At 41.0% G+C, this 18,192-nt stretch overlaps 1 protein-coding gene across 1 annotated transcript; it reads right to left on the bottom strand.

The window, feature by feature from the left end:
• Positions 1 to 17,842: 17,842 nt before the first annotated feature.
• ACRALDRAFT_210581 (uncharacterized protein) lies at positions 17,843 to 18,156 on the bottom strand (the record flags this gene model as incomplete). Its single annotated transcript, XM_071023270.1, has 4 exons — positions 17,843 to 17,916; positions 17,962 to 17,990; positions 18,029 to 18,044; positions 18,114 to 18,156. 4 exons carry the CDS (start codon positions 18,154 to 18,156, stop codon positions 17,843 to 17,845), a joined length of 162 nt encoding a protein of 53 aa, XP_070875252.1.
• Between the last annotated feature and the right edge of the window lie 36 nt (positions 18,157 to 18,192).

The raw sequence follows: 18,192 nt of genomic DNA, 5'->3' as shown, positions 1-18,192 counted from the left end.
AATAACTTAGTAAAGGCTGCCTACGCCCTTCGCCTACCTAGCCTTTATGGTTTAGCGTATAGTCTAAGGCTAATGAAAAGGTAGAGTCGTTATTAATCTTTATAAGCTAAACGTAGTAGTTCTGCTAGACGTATACCTAATCCTGTTATAGGACGAAATTATATAATCGCTATAGGGAAAGAAATAGTTTAGTGCTTTTAACGCAAGCTTATTCTTTTACTAACTACTAGTAAAGGAAGAGTATAAGGAACGAATAACTATTATCTCCCCGCGAGGACTAGAACGACCGGAAGTTATATTAATAGGTTTCCGCAATTCTCCACTATTTATATAAAGATTTATAGATTAACGGCTTTTTAAATATCGGCATTTCTATAGAGCGTATATCGACGATATTATTATTTTTTCCGATACTTTCGAGGAGTATATAGAATACCTAAACACGATCCTTAAACTTTTCCAGGATATCCGATTAGCTCTGTCTCCCAAGAAATCTTTCTACGTATATAATTCCGTTTATCTACTGGGTTTTAAAGTTAACGGTCTGGGTTTATATATAACCACGGATCGAATAGAGGCTTTACGATAAATTAAAATACCAGAAAAACTATCGGACCTAAAAACGTATATCGGAAAAGTGGGATTTCTACGCCGATTTATCCTATGGTTTCGAGTTAAGGTTAAGCCGCTATAGAAGCGAAAGACGGTACTAAATAACAAAGCCAGAGATATAGGCAAAATTAGTCTATCCGCCCTAAAATATATAAGATAAAAGCAAACTAAGAAACTAACCTATAAACTAACGGAAATTAAAAGATAAGTATTCGATATTATACAGAAATAGGTTACCGAGGAGATAAGACTATACTATTATATACTAGATAAGACGACGTTTCTTAATTTAGACGCTAGCGGAAATGGCCTAGGAGCCTTTCTATTCTACCTATTAGCCCCCTAGGATAGCGGAAAAATCCCTATATACTCGATCTAACCTATTCTATTCCTCTCCTAAAAGCTAATAGCTATAAAAGCACGCTATAAATTAACCGAACTCAAAGTCTATATACTCGTTTAGGCCTATAAAATATTACGTATACGCCTATAGTTATATAAATAACTAGTAGTGGTTTTGATAGACCACTAAGCAACTAAAGGAGTAGTGGAATAGATATCGCTTAAGATAATAGATATTAATAAACTTAACCTAAGACTGGTGGCTGCTTTAACTTTCCTTAGCTAGTTCCGACTAGATATACGATATATCCCGGGCAGATAGAACGTAGTCTCTAACGCTTTGTCTTAGCTGCCGACGGTAAATAACGAAGAATTATAGGAGCTTATAGGAAGAAAGAAGGCGAAGAGAACGGATAAGCGGAAGCCACTATACGTAAGCGAACTAGACGATATTTGGGTAGATAGGGAAGAAGCCCTAGCGGCGTTTATTGCCTTAATAAGCCCCGAATTAACTAATAATGGATATAAGTAAGCACTTATATGCGTAGTAGTCGACTATATAATGCTAGACGATCTAAAGGCAGAATTCTAATAAGCCTATAGAGACGACCCTAGATATAAGAAAATAATCGATAAAGTGGTGTAACGAGATAATCGCAGACCCATCGGCATGCAGTCGGACCGATGGCCGCGCACGGACCACCGATCCGAACCTATCTCTATGCGTACGTTAAGGGATCAGTTTAATCCCTTAAGTTAAAGTCTTGGTTTAAAGTCAGCGCTTAGTTAACGAATATACTACGACTACTCTACGGTATTAAGCTATTAAGCCTTTTCTATGATATCTTTTCCTTAACTAAAGTCTACGGACTTTCCTTTCGTTATAATTCTTTAACTTCCACACCTTTAAGGTAGTTAGGCCGAAGATACCACCAAAAAGGACTCGAGGAATAAGCGTCCCCCCGGGGGGAGCTAGTAAAGCGGACGCCGGGTAGCCGCCCGCTATACTAAGGTTAATAACGACGGTGGCTAAATAGGAACCGTCGGATAAAAATAAGGGGTTAACGGATACGCCGGTTACGCTCGGTCCCGAAGATAGTGGTTCGTAGGCCGATTAGCGATCTATCGCCGGCCCCTCGACGTTAACATAAAAGGCGTTAATTACGATATTTTCGTAATATCTCTAGTAATAAAGCGAGATTAATCGAGTAATTATAGAGAAGCTCGCCGAATAACCGGCGCCCCGGCGCGATTACGAAAAACCGCCGGTATATAATTATAAGCTGATTAAAGAGTTATCCACGGTTATAGAAATCGACGATTAGTTAGTAGCGATTAAGGCTAGGAACCAGTTTAGACCTAGTACCCTAGTGCTATAGCAGATTAAATAGGCTTTAACGAAGCTCGAATATACCTTCTAGACGTCCTAAAGGCACTATACCCGGAAGATCACTAACCCGAATTAGAACGACTTTACGGCGTTTATTCAGCGAGAGCACCTATCCCGGGATATATAACGGTACTATTACCGTAAGGAACTTCGTAAGCTATAAATAACCGGCGATATAACGCCGATAAAGCTATTCGAATAGTAGGATAACCTGTATAGGCTATTAGGCCAGGAGATAAGCGGAAGCGAAGAGTATGCCTACGACTATTTTAGTCGGCTGCCCCTACGTATTAAGGATAAGATACAGGAGCGGAAAACCGGATTAAACAAGGCGGTAACGCTAGCTTAAGAGGCGTAGCTATTCTAGGATATAAGCCCTATTAAGAAGGCGAGTAGTAAGCGATCGGATACCGGTTATAAAAGGACCCTATTAAACTTCTAGCGCTCGGACGGTCGCTTAAGTCGGGTAAGCACCCCGGCGACTAGTCGGTATACGCCCGCCGAGCCAGGTAAGACAGACTTAAAGGGGGCGCCCTTAACGGGTTAAAAGGTATCGGGCTCGGGTCCAGAGCCTCTATAAGCGCAGCCTAGTACGCGTGCCTTTATAGGCGAGTGCTATAACTATAGTAAAAAGGGTTACCGTTCCAAGGACTACTATAATAATAAGGAACAATAAACGACTAATAACGGGGCGGTAAAGGCTCGCGCCCGCGTTAGTAACGTGCACGCTGCACGTAATAACCTTAATAACGATATTCGGGTCAGAGAACTCTATTTATTAGGAAACGAGTCAGTATAGGTGACAAGGGGGCCGGACCTACGCCCGACGACCGGCCGGCGATCGTAGTTAGTAAGGTAATAAGATCTATAGCGATAGTAATCCGTCACGGAAAGGAGATCGAGTTTAGCGTGGATTTAGATACCTATACGCAGGTAGATATTATTAGCCCGGCGTTAGTGGAACGCCTAAGGTTAAAACCGCTCTTAGAGGTCAAGACTCCGGAGATCGAAGGCTTCGACGGCAGCCCGGCAAGGGTTCGCGGAGTATACAGCTTAGCTTTCCATTTACTAGACGCAGAAGGGCGGCCACGCCTATTAAAAAGGGTCTTCCTGTATACGGATCGACCCAAGGGTACCGGACAATTACTACTCTTAAACGATAGTATAGGTTAGGAAGGTATTATAATTAATACGGCCCGCCGAATATTCGTTTACGGGCCGATCTTAATTATAGACCCTAAGCTATAGGCTCGCGAGGTTATCGAAAAGCGAGCGAAGGCGTACGTTATATATATCACTACCGCTACTATTATCGCACCAGGGACGCCGGATATAACTATTCCGTCTATAGATAACGATAAGGTGATATACGGACTAGTCGTCGAACTGCCGCCGGAAATCGCTAACTATTAGGACGTGTTTTCGGAGTAGGCTACGAAGGAGCCACCCTTATTAAAGGACGCCGAATACACGATTAACTTACTAAACAGGAAGGAACCGCCGTTTAGGCCGTTATATCCCTTATCTCGAGCCTAGCTAAAGGAGCTAAAAAAGTATATCGCCGAAGGGATAGCGAGCGGTCGTATCTAACGGTTAACGAGCCCTATAGGCTCGCTAATACTATTTATACCTAAGAAGGATAGCAGCTTATAACTCTATATCGATTATCGAGGGTTAAACGCTATAATAATTAAGAATAGGTACCCCCTGCCCCTAGTCGGCGAGCTATTAGATAGGCTCGCCGGGGTAAAATACTTTTCTAAGGTGGATATCCGAGATGCCTATTATAGGATCCGGATTAAGAAAGAGGACCGCTAGAAGACGGCGTTCAGAACGCGGTACGGCTATTATGAGTACGCGGTTATACTATTCGGGCTAACGAATACTCCGGCTACCTTCTAGGCGTACGTTCACCAAGCGCTCGCCGGTTTACTAGATATATATTGTATCGCTTACCTAGATAATATCCTTATATATTCCACGTTAAGGGAATAGCACATAAAGAACCTAAAGAAGGTTTTGGATCGGCTTTGTAGGGCCTAGCTATACACGAAACTATTAAAGTGCGAATTTTACCGTAACCGAGTAGATTTCCTAGGGTTCGTAATAACCCGCGAGGGTATTATAATAGACCCGGAACGTGTATATACGGTTACCGAGTGGCCGGCGCCCGGGTTATTTCGTGATATCTAAGTTTTCCTTGGTTTTACTAATTTTTATAAGAGGTTTATTAAGGGATACTCTAGAGTCACCGCGCCGTTAACTACGCTACTAAAAGGCAGTTAAGCGGGTAAAAAGAAAGGACCTTTTAAGTTCCCGGATAGCGCTAAGCGGGCGTTCGAATTACTAAAAGTCGCCTTCGGGTTAGCGACTATTTTACGGTACTAGAACCTAGTGCTGGATATAAGGGTCGAGACGGACGCCTCGAATAAGGCTATTTCCGGGATCCTAAGTTAGAAGTATAAGACTAGATAGCGACCGGTCGCTTACTTCTCGCGGAAGCTTTCCGAAACGGAGTAATAATAGGGTATAGGATAGCAGGAGCTATTAGCTATAGTAAAGAGCCTCGAGTATTAGCGCCACTATCTCGAAGGTATAGGATAGGCGTTCACGGTACTAACGGACTATTAGGCGCTTAAGGGCGTGCTAAACGCGCCGGCGCGGGACCTTCGCGGAAGGCTTGCTAGATAGGTATACCGATTATCGTTATTCGACTTCGAGGTTTAACACCGCCCGGGCAAGACGAACCCGGTAGACGGCCTGTCGAGATAGCCGGATTATATAGTGGATAAGACGCCGTATAATAACGTGCTTCCTACCTTATCGTAAAGATTACGACTAGTTAGCGACCTCCCGATAAGCGTTCGCTAACGGATTACGAGTATCTATCTTACCCTAATAAATAACGCGGTAAAAATCGTATACGTTTAAGCCGCTTAGGTAACGCTACCCGAATATAGGCCTAGTAAACGTAAGCGGGCATAGACTTTATAGGAGGGGGCCCTGCCTAGCTTAAGAGAATACGAGGACGGAAGAGGGCTACGACCCCTATATCCTATTAACGGCACACGGCGTGTTATCGTCGCTGCTATTACCCGCTCCCGAATATAAGATATAGGGTATAGGGCGACTACCTAGCGAAGGGTCGCCGATAAGATATCGCCGACGCCTAAGGCTAATAAGGCTAGGGTTACTATAATACCGGATTAGTATATCCTATATTCTATAGCCTAAGAGCTAGCTAGGAATAAAACGGTAAGTCGGCGTATTATTAGTAAGGAACTAGAAGATCTAGTTAGAGGGCTATAGACTATTAACCCGGGTTATATATCCTTAATTAAGAATATTCGCCGAGGGACCGGAAAGAGAGCGGGGTACTCTCTCGGAGATAAGGATATACTACTATTTAAGGGACGGTTAGTACTGCCTATATAAGGCGCCCTAAGGGCGGAGGTTCTACGATAGCACCACGATAACCCTAGAGCCGGGTATATAGGAGCGAATAAGACGCTTAAGCTGATTTTAAGAAAGTTCCACTAAGTGGACTTAGCGGCGGACGTTCGCGATTATATCGCCGTATATTTAGCGTGTTAAGGGGTATAGGTGCCGCGATATAAGCCGTACGGTTAGCTATAGACGCTGCCGTTACCCACGTATCCGTTCTAAGAGATTAGCATGGATTTTATTACGGGTCTGCCGTCTATAAAAGGGGTAGACGGGTAAACGTATAACGCTATCCTAGTAATCGTTGACCGGTATATAAAGTACGCTTTATTTATTCCTATACGGAAGGACCTAATAGCACCCTAGCTAGCGGCGCTATTATATAGGGAAATTAAGTGCCGATTCGGTAGCCTAAAGGGTATAGTAATAGACCGGGATAAGCTATTTACTAGTTAGTTTTAGATAGAGTTCTGCCGTAAGCGGGCGAACGCTTAGCGATTATCTACTATATACTACCCGTAGACGGATAGTTAGACGGAACGAATATATTAGTTCCTGATTAAGTACTTACGAATAATCGCCGGTAACGCGACGATATAGTGGCCTATTTAGTTATTAGAAGCTGGGTTCGCTTATAATAATAGCGAGCACTCCTCGCTTAGTATCTCGCCGTACGAAGCGTTATACGGGTACTATCCGCGTATAGTGGAATATATTCGACCCAGGGATAATACCCGGGTACAGGGCGTCCGAGAACGTATTAAGAAGCTAGCGGAAGTTCGGCGAAAGGTCCGTGAATACTAGGCGCGTGCCACGGAGCATTAGGCTCGGCACTATAATAAGCGTTACTAACCATAGCAGTATAAGGTGGGCGACGTTATTAGACTATCCACGAAGAACTTCCGATTCCGGTAAGGGTTAAAGCTAGCACCGCGATATATTCGGGTATAGGTAACTAAGAGGATCGGCGAGTAGGCGTATAGGGTTCGCCTTCCTGCGTAGTATATAAGGATACACGATATATTCCTAGTATCCTTATTAGAGCCGTGGAAAGACCGAGTAGCCGTAGAGTTATCGGCGAAGGATCTCCCGCTCCTAGAGGAGGAGTAAGATAAATAGGAGGTAGAAGATATTGTTAGTTATAAAGAAAAATAAGGGAAAACGTTTTATCTTATAAAGTGGGTAGGCTGGCCGGTAGAATATAATACCTAGGAACTAAAGGACCACCTAGAAAACGCTCTAGGGATCCGGAAAAGGTACTAGAAGTATAAAAAGTATATATATAAAAAGTAGGACGATTATAAGATAGTATAAGGCGCCGAAGGGTCGTTAGATATAAAAATAAGAACTTAATTATAGGTTATAATAACCTTTTTCCTTAACGATAACTAAATAAAATAGGGTTAAGCCTTAACCGATCCTAAAATCATAAAACTATCCGTATAAAGTTTAACGCTATTTTAGGCGATTATTGCCGGCGGTGGCTTGGCGAATAAAAAAAAAAATTTTAGTTACTAAAACCGAAAAAGTCGGTCTTATTACTAATAGCGGCGGCTATAATATCGTTGTTATTAGCGGGGGCCGGCTAGGCGGCGGGGGCATAACGGCGGGGCGTGCAAATACACCGATAAGGGATATCGTCTTTATCCGATAAGGCAAACGCTAGCGGCGTATACGCGGTATTACTAGGGGGAGCCGGGGCGTTAATGGCCGACGAGGCGGCGGAAGCCCGATAATGAGCAGGACGGCGGGGGCGAGCCGTAACGGGATAAGGAATAGGTTCGATAGCCTTATTAGAACTATCATTAAAAGGATTATTATTATTATCGACGGAGGTATAACTATAACAAGTAGCCGCCGAGTAACCGGTAAAACGATAAGCCAGAGCAGGGCGTTAAGGATTATTAACGGCCGCTAAGAGGTCGGCGAGCCTATCTAAAAACGGAAACGCCTTAAAGCCTTAAAGGCGATCCTTATAATTAAATAGGCGGTAACCGTTTATCGCTAAGTCCTTAATAAAAGAAATAAGCGACTTAACGTCGCGGAGGTTACCCTCGTAAGGCGGGCAGGTTTAATCTAATAATACCGACGCTTCGGCGTTATTAATACGACTAAGACGGTGCATAAAGTTAACTGTTATTATAGAGCGTAAGGACGAGATTTCGTCTAGAACCAGCATTTAAGACTGCTAATCGTTAGGAATAGGTAGCCGAGCGGTCGGCGATTAAACTCATATCCTTAGCGGTAAGCTTTTTCTTACCGCGGTCTATAACCACGCGGAACTATTTATAGGCCTTAGAGATACGCTCGTAAAAGCGACGCCGGGCTATCGGCGTTAAATTATTATCTATTATATAAATACGCTTACTACTATTCTATAGTAACTAAGTAACACCTAGTATAAAATCGGGGATCTAACGATTAATTAGTATAGAAAAACGCCGAAAAGTCGGCGAACCTATAGCGACGTATTACTAATAACCCCGGGTATAGGCGACGCAGCGACTAGCCCCCGTGCCGTCGCTAGCCTTATCGAAACAGTTAATACTAATATATAAATCTAGCCGAGAAACATAAAATAAACAGGGAGCCTTATCCCTAATAACCGATTCCTACCCGTTATCGGCATTATATTATAGCTCGTAAAGAGCTATAATAACTTATAAATTAACCGACGATATAATAGCGATTAGTCGGTATAATAATATTAATATTATTAATAGTGATGGAATTAAGATAGGTAAACTAATAATCGGCGAACGGTCGGCGATTATAATAACGGAAAATAGTTATAGGAAGAAAAGTAGGAGCTATAAAGGAAATTATATAAGGAACTATATACTCGCCGCCGAACGGTTACCTAAGGCTAGGCATATTATCCGCGAAAGGTCAGATAACTATAGGCAATAACAATAAGCATCGCGGAGTTTCTATAGCAATATTCGGATAAATCACGAGGCATATAGTCGGCGATAGAACACTAAAGAGGTAAATAAAAGGAGCGGCCACTCTTTTTCCCTACGGGGTTTTAACAAGGGCTCGCGTGGAACCAGATAGAGATAATTGATCGCGATGAACGCGTAATTAGAGGCATCACGATAATATAAGTCTACGGGACTAGACTTATTAGGGGGGGGGGTAGTATAATAAGATAATCGCAGACCCATCGGCATATAGTCGGACCGATAGCCGCGCACGGACCACCGATCCGAACCTATCTCTATACGTACGTTAAGGGATCAGTTTAATCCCTTAAGTTAAAGTCTTAGTTTAAAGTCAGCGCTTAGTTAACGAATATACTGCGACTACTCTACGGTATTAAGCTATTAAGCCTTTTCTGTGATATCTTTTCCTTGACTAAAGTCTACGGACTTTCCTTTCGTTACAAGTGGTGGCTTACCGAGAAAGAGCTTATACTTTGAGCGGCAGACCCAGAAAAGCCCCGCTAACACGCTACGAAAACGGACTTCTTTATACCGTTAGAGAAGCAAATAAACTTAGGTTGGTTGTTTTATAAACTCTGACCCGAAGAGTGCTGTAAATGGTTTATAATAATAATTACTACTTCGGAATAAAACGAATAATACACGTACTCGACGGCTTTAGCTTCCGAGGCAAAGTACGCGTAGTTAAAGGTTAGGCCCGACACTATTTAGTTTATCTGGATAACGCTATAGATCGATAAAAGCTATTAGGGGAGCTATAGCTAATTACACCACCTATAGTTCCTTTCTCCGTGATTATAATTAACTTTATTATTGGCTTACCGCTTATCGAATACCTATACTTATTCTAGAAGATTAAGAGTAAACCGGTTAATAAATTAGATATAATGTTAATAGTGATATATAAGATAAGTAAAAAGACGATCCTTATCCTAGGACACTCCACCTACACGGTAAAAGACTAGGCAGAACTGCTCTTACGTATGCTTTAGCTAATAGATTAGGGACTACCTATAAGGATTATATCGGATAGAGACCTAAAATTTGTTTCCGAATTCTGGCGAGAACTGTTTAAAGCACTTAGAGTTTTGTTAGTAATTTCCACCGTATAGCACGCTTAGATAAACGGATCGTTAAAGAGAAAGAACTAATCCGTCGAAATTATCCTACGATACTATATATCTATAAGTGATATCCCCTGGCCCGATATTATTCCGGTAATATAGCACGCTCTAAATTAAGCTTATACGATAACGCTTAATATATTACTAAACGAATTCTTACTCGGATTCCGGTTATAATCTATAGCAGAGCTTACTATAGGCATAGGAGTGCCGCTAACGTTCGATAAGGAATAGACAGACTATATTAGAAATTTATACCACCAGGAAGCAGAATATCTAGCTATAATCGTAATAGAGAATATAAAACGGCGATATAACGAGACGAGAAGACTATATACCTTCGAAGTAGGTAACGCTATATATTTACGTTTATATAAAGGCTATAAACTGCTAGGCCACTCTAGAGACTCCCGTAAATGGTCTTAATAGCGAGTCGGACCGTTTCGAGTAGTAAGAGTCGTGAACCCTTTAGTGTACGAACTGGACTTCCCTTATTCCTGGAGGGTATATAGAGTGGTCTCTATTATATAACTGGTACCGGCACTAATAGGAGACCCTTTCGGTAAGGAGAAGATAAGACCCGGACTAATCGTGGTGGATAGAGACGACGGAGAATAGAGGTTATACGAGATCGAACGGCTATAGAGGCGAAGAGTGGTGCGGATTAGAGGCCGCCTATAAACGGAGTATCTCGTAAAGTAAAAAGACTGGCTAGCCTAGTATAACGAATAGTATCCGAGAAAACTATTAATAGAAAACGCTAGCGATCTGGTATATGACTTCGAGAAAAGATAACTAGTTATTATCGCCGAACTAATAGGATAAACGGAAAACGGTCTAACGGGATTAAGCAGATAAATAAAGGATACGGATAAGTAAGTAAGGGAGTAAACGATAAGGGACTAACTAGCTAGGGCGAGCAGATAAACGGACTAAAGACTAATCGAGCTAGTGCTACTATACGGCCGGCGGAGCGATAACGCAGAATACCGAGAAATCGAACCTAAGAACTATAATTAAAGAGAAGATAGGGAGAAATCTTAAAGGGATCGAAAAGCGGCGGAGCCGAAAAGCCTTTAAACGAATATCGATAACTAACGTTATACTATACCCTTAGACCTCCTTTTATATACTTACACACTTTCCTTTCTATATTATTTATACCCCTATACCCCCTTTTTAAACACCCCTAAAAGGAAAAGAAGAACTCGCCTTAAAATCAAAATTCCAGAATACTAACTATCCGCTTTAGGATTAGCCCCTCTTACCTCGCTCTTATATTTATATCCCTTTACACACTTAGAATAATTATCTTAACCGTAATAAAAGAACCTTATATTATATATTCTAACGACCCTAACCGATATAAACTATATTCGATAACACTCTAAGATCACTTATAAACCTAAATAATATCGTAAATATTATACATATAAATAACGTATATCCGTAGATAATATAGCCCCTGAACCTTATAGTAACGTGCCTAACTTAATATAGCGGAAGCTAATTTACGATAAGTCCACGGATAATATCCGCCTCCTAGAAAAGATCTCTAAATATCTAAATAGTAATTATCGCATAGAGGAATAGTTTTATGATATCCTCCTCTTCCTATCAGCTAAATAGAGACGACTTACTTAGGAGCGTCTAAACTCCTAGGTTTTCGTATTAACCTGGACTATAGTCACCGGTAATAATAAGCGTAAAGCGGGTAATTTACGTAAATATATCGCTATAAATAACCTTAGTCCGTATATTCTTAAAGCATAGGAGGCGGTATACTATATACAGAGATAAGGAATAAAGCGCTAAATCGGAGGCTAGCAGAGAGAATAGAAAGCTATATAAAAGCGAATTAATAACGATAATTACCTGCCTAATAACGAAAATACGCTAGAACTATTTAATAGAGTATTAACGAAAACGGTAAAATATCGCTATTAGGAAGATACGCGATAGTAAGAGGAGGATTAGGATAAAAATATAATCGATAATAAACTTAGATAGTCGGTCGAAAAAGGAGGTTTCGCTATAAATAACAGCTAAATCTTAGTGTATAGAGATAACGAGTACGGACTATATAAAGGAAAACAGCCTGCTAAGACACTAATAGAAGCCGGCCTATCGAACACAGGAACGATTAAAATCGCGGACGATATAACCACCGAAGACTTAGACTAGTAAGCAGATAACATAAACTAATAGACGAATAATAATATAATAACGATATAACCTCCGTAGCTAACCGCTATAAAGTAAACCGATTACGAGGATATAGTTAAGACGATATTCGAAGACTAGAAGCTTATAGTTACGGGATCGGACGGTATAATCGACTAGCACCTAAATACCAGAGTCGACTAATTAATTAGGTTAATGTTTTTTAACCGTAGAAGCCTAGAGGAGAGACTATAAGCTAAATTAGACAGAGGTGATAAATCTATTAGATATTATATAATTACACTAGCCCTAAGAGATAACGGAAAACCCAGCGATAGTTAGCTAAACGTACCGAATCGAGACATAATCGTTTAATAGATTAATTTATAGCACGTAGATAGCGAAGATAATAGATATTAAAAACGGCTCGTATCACTAAGCGACTTAGCAGACTTTATAAACGTAAACCCCTCTAAAAAACGTAAGATAGCTATACCGGCGCCCACGATAATAATAGCCCTATAGCCCGTAGTAACGACCGTAACCAACCAACCCGTATAGTCTGCATAAACCATAGCGATAAAGGCAGACGTTAAGCTGCTAGAGGACTATTTAAATAATCACGTTAAAAGACTAGAATAAAGAATAGACGCTAAGCGAGCTAAAAGACACGCCGAACTAGTAAACTAACACGACGAATAGAAAAAGGTAATCGATAGATAGAATAAGGCTATAGGACTATAAATAGATATATAAAATAAACGATTATCTAAGGATATCGTATATAACGCCACCGAATTAGGTAAGACGAACTTAACGTTAATTAACGTGGGGAGTGCTTAGGTAAAGATATAGATAGAATTAAATAAGCTATAATAGATATACGCCGCCCTAAAAAAACTAACTGGAACTATAAAATTAACTAAAACGTTATAAGTAACACCTCCTCCGTCACGGATAAACTTATACACGTAGCCACCGTAGTAGCCCTAACTATAAATATAACCTTAAACCCAGTAATAGCTATAGGCCTAATAGTAATAATAGCCTTAAGCTAATTAGCTAGCTAACGAATAGGTAAATTTATTAGATTAAGAACCGCGATCCCTGCTTTTCTTTTATCTCGTCTCCCCGGAACCTTTTCTCGGTAATAAAGTATAATTCTCTTTTTCGCTATTTTTTTTAAAAAAAAAAAAAAAAAAAAAAAATAATAACGGCACTGGCATAATCGGGACGATTACTTTTTAGGGGGCGGCATTTGCTACACAAAAGTTATATATACGTATATAGATAGATTAGTTAGCTGCCGGCAGACTTATAAAAGTCTGCCTCTATAGCAGAGCTCCACGAGCTCGGACTTTGGAATGATTATCTTCTTTTCTAAAAACCTTTATACAGACCTCTGGTCTCCAGCACACATTTGTGTATAGCATGCCTCTATAAATAATCTCTTTATCTTAACGAACGCTACCTTTACCTCTAGACTAAAAATAATAATCCCGGGGTTCCCCCCCTTAGTCAGGTCTATTAACGGCGCGGCCACCTTTAAGTAATTCTTAATAAATCTTCTATAGAATCCGGTAAACCCGGTAAAAACTTAAATCTTCTTAACGGTATTAGGCTCTTCCTAGTCGCGGATAGCTTTAACACGTAGGGGGTCTATATAGACTTTATCGGGACTATATATAAACCCGAGGAACTTAACCTCGCGGATCTTAAATTTATACTTCTCGGGGTTAGTATAAAGGGACTATTCGCGTAGTTATTATAGGACCTGCTTTACGTATACCCGGTGCTTATCTAGGTCCCGACTATAAATCAGGATATTATTAAGGTATACTATATAGATAGTATCTATAAGGCTAAATAGGGCCTAATTAATATAGCGTTAGAAACTTACGGGGGTATTAGTAAGCCTGAACGGTATTACTAGGTATTTAAAGTATCTATATTTCGTGCAGAAAGCCGTCTTCTATTTATTACCTACCCGGATATAGAGCCGGTAGTAGGTATCTTTTAGGTTAAGCTTAGTATAGTAGTTAGCGGTAGATAGCCTGTCTAAGATCTCGTGAATTAGGGGGAGCGGGGTACGGTCCTTAACCGTCACCTTATTAAGCCCGCGATAGTCGATATATAGGCGAAGCTTACCGCCTTTCTTCGGAATAAACAGAATAAGGGCTCCTGCCGGACTACTAAATAGCCTAATCTAGCCCTTAGTAAGAGCGTCCTTAATATATTACCGGAGTACTTTAAGCTTTTATATCGCGAGGGGGTAAATTAGTCCGAATAATGGTATTTTCCCCTCTTTTATCTTAATAGCATAGTCTTAACGTTAGTAGGCGGGTAGCCGGCCCGCTTCCTTAATATTAAACACGTTAATAAAGTCCTTATATTAGTTAGGTAAGGAGAAAGGGGTAGCGGAGGAATCTTTATCCGGGGGTTCCTTATCCGGGGGGTCGTGCTCCCCTTAGTCCGGCTCTTATTATAGGCTTATCTAGCCTAAATAAAGGGAGGCCTCTTCTAGCAGCTTTAGTATTAACACCTACTACGCGTCGCCTTTTACTTTTCTTATCTACCGCTATAATATAACCAGCTCTAGGTCACCGCGTATAATAGGGTAAGTCTATATCTTCTAGACCTAATCGATATTAGGATTAACTTAAGTTAACCAGGGTAAGCCTAGAATAATTTTAGGTCCCGACTTATTAAGGTCTATAACGTGGAACTTATCTTATTAAATCTTTATACGGCCCTAATAGTCTTTTATCTTAATAATTCTCGATACTATTCCGTAGGTATTTATTGTTATACCCTTAAATAGCCACCCTACTATTAATTAGGGTCCCGTAATAACCTAGTCCGGGCTAACTAAGGACCGATCCACTATATTACCGTCGGCGCCGCTATCTAAGCGCGCCAGGATAATAACCTAACCCCTACTATTACGGAGACTAATATAGGCCTCTACGGGTTTTATAAGGGCCTTTCCCTCCTTAGGCGGGGAAGGTTCCTATTATTCTTTAACTATAACACGGCCTAATACTAGACGCGTGCCGGCTATAGGCTATTTATTCGGATTCTATCTCGGGGCCTATCGCTTAATATAAGGGTTATTATAAGTGCTCGCGTAGTGGCCCCGTTACTAGCAGTTAAAACAGGTAATATTCTTAATAGGTAGACGAGTAAAGGGGGAGTAAGCGTTAGATTCGCTATATCCCGAGACTAGGTTAGGAGGGCCTTAGGGTTACGCGGTGGTCTATAACTAGCTAGCAGGGGGTCCCGCTTATCCTTAGCGGTTACTTTAATTATAATTATTATACTAGTATCGCTAGCTATACTATAGTTAATACCTACCCCCGAAATAACTCTCTAAGGGTTATATTAGGGCTTTAGCCTTTCGGTATAAGGGTATAAGCTCTTTACATACACGTAGGACTCCCTATATAATAATATAGTCGCGGGTTATTAGATAGACTCTAGTCAGGACTATCTAAATACGCTAAAACTCGGGTAGTTCCTCTAGCAGCTCGGATTCTAGGGTCTCCTATTTATAAATAAATTATTAAAAGGTTTTATTAGGTTTCTAAGAGGACTCCTACTCGGATATAATCTAAATAACGACCTCTTATAGACGGGTATCTCGGTTATTAACCTATTAACCGAGCCAGGCTTCTAAAGCCGGCTATAAGACCCGCGCTAATTTACTATTATACTTATAGCGGACCTTATTCTGCCACCGTTCCTTAAGATAGTAGGGTAAGCAGGAGATAACGAAATAGTTCTTAGTAGCGTTAATCGGAAAGCTATAAGGGTCGATTATAAAGCGCTCCTTTATCTCCTAGATAAAGGTCCGATACTTAGCTTAAGATATCCTATCCTACTTTAGAAAAGGGTAGTTAACCTTAGCCTAATTAGTTTATATTCCGGGGCCTTTTATATACTAGTTAATAAGGACCGGGACCGCCTCTCTGCTAGCGAAATATTTAACGGCACCGCCGATTAAGTACTAGTTATTATTAAGTTAGTTTAAGGTCTAAGCTTCGAGCTTAAGTAGTCGTTCGAGTTTACGCTTCTTCTCTAGTTCTTCTATATAGCGTAGGTATTCTTTTAGTTACTTATATATTAGCTAATCTCCCGGGACTCGATTATAAGGGGGCTAGGGTTTAGGGTTCCGGTTATAAGGGGGCCGAAAAAAGAGCGGCTTATAAAACACCGAGGCCGAAGAGACTAAGGGGGCTAGTATTAAGTATACCGTTATTAGGCGCTTTTCCCTAGGTAGTCCGTTATAGGACCGGACGGGTTTAGAGTTCTATTAAATATCGGATATACTATACTTAGATAATAGGTCGGGCTCCTATTACTAGCCTAAAGGTACCTTAGTAATAGGTACGGGTAGACTAGTATCCGGATAGACTTATTTAAGTTACTTAATAGTATTAAACACCTATTCGTTAATCGGGTTAGATATCTTATCTTAACTTCTTAATAGTCCTCGCGCCCTTAAAGGGTTAAAGCGATTAATATATTAAGTAAGTAATCGCGAAGAGTAAAAAGATAATTAAGATAAGAGCACTTAGTGGTTAGGATATAATTATATATAAGTTAAAAGTAGGGGGGTACTAAAGAGTTAGATTAATCGCTAGCCTCCTTATTTTAAGGGCGGCTATCTATCCCTTTTATATACGCTATCTAGGTCCGGACTAGCTCGGGATCCTATTAGCCGTAATAACTACTATCCCGTGACTTATAGAATAACCTGACTTATGCCCCGAGTCGGCCCGCGACGTGGCCACCTACGAGTCAGGCTCCTAACCGGACGCTCCGATATCTTCCGTGACTCGGCCGCTAGCCTAGACCCGTGTTATGACTCGTGGCTACTCGGTACCGGGGGACCGGCAGTCCGGCACCTAATAGATAGACTATTAGGTTATAATACGCTATCTAGGCGTAGACCCACTAACTAGTCCTTTACGCTAGTATCGCCTAGTTACTATCTAGCCGTCTTTATACTAATTATAGTAATATTAGTAAGAAAGTAATATAGTAAAGGCCTAAAATAGTAAGTAGCCTAGATACCCTAGAACCTAGTTATAATAGTCTTAATATATTAAAGGACGTAACCTGACTAGTCTTAATATTATATAGTTAGCCTAGGGGAAATACTATTTAGACCCTACCCCACCCCGGGTAGGTAGGTATCTATGTGGTATGTATAGTGGTTTAAAGCGATGCATAGACCCGGCCTATTCTAATACCATAAAAACTCAATATATCCGTATTTTACCTAAGGACTTAGTATTCCGCTATCTCTATATATTCTTAAAGTCAGCTAATAATATAGGATTATTCTATAAGGTACCTACCCGGGTTAGGTGGGGTATAGGTCAGAGCTTAAACAGAGGATTTTGCTCTGACCAGAGCCAGGTCATAGGTATAACTGTTAATATAAAGTTCTAAGACTATCGATAGTCTGACCAGTCATCGGGCTCTGACCTATAAACCCCTAAACCCGGGTAGGTATTTAAGCCTTAATATCCAACGCAGCTTTTTCAAGGACTCGCGAGCCAAAATTCTGGTACGAACTTAGTTATCCACGCCGGGACTCATAGAAGACTGGACGCGACGTCACGGACAGTTATTATAGTTATTATAGGCTATGGCGGGGAAGTGGACCCATGGCCAAAAACAGTTTAGGTAAAATACGGATGTGTTGAGTTTTTACGGTACCCGTTTGGCTTCAAGGCCGCTACCCCTGTACATACATTGTACGTACAAACGTACGTTAACAACTCGACTGGCAGTGTCTAAGTAGCTCTTCACCTTCATTCTCTCAGGAGAGCCTCGATGAAAATAACCTGGGGAGGGAAGCACTCGGTACCCTGTTCTGCCCTGCCAACTTTTCTGACACGGCGTGAACCAGAATAGCACGGGTTAGGGTTACCGAGTGTCGGTTGGTGCTTAGTACTGTACCTTGCTCGGTGTCTGAGTTGGGAACGCATAACACACACATATGTATGTACATACCTGTATAACGCAGTGTTGCTCTTCGACTAATTAAATCAGATCTAAGGTATAAGTTTGACTGATTGATACTTTCGGCGCCGTGAGCTTGATTGGTCATGAGCCGGCACGTCATAACATGCTACCCCCCCCCCCAAAAAAAAAAAAAAAG

Source organism: Sodiomyces alcalophilus (assembly GCF_042370955.1).
Source record: "Sodiomyces alcalophilus JCM 7366 unplaced genomic scaffold ACRALscaffold_4, whole genome shotgun sequence".
In the NCBI taxonomy this organism is placed as follows: Eukaryota; Fungi; Ascomycota; class Sordariomycetes; order Glomerellales; family Plectosphaerellaceae; genus Sodiomyces; species Sodiomyces alcalophilus.
The sequence above is the reverse complement of the archived record's forward strand: the minus strand, read 5'-3'. Positions and strand labels throughout refer to the sequence as shown.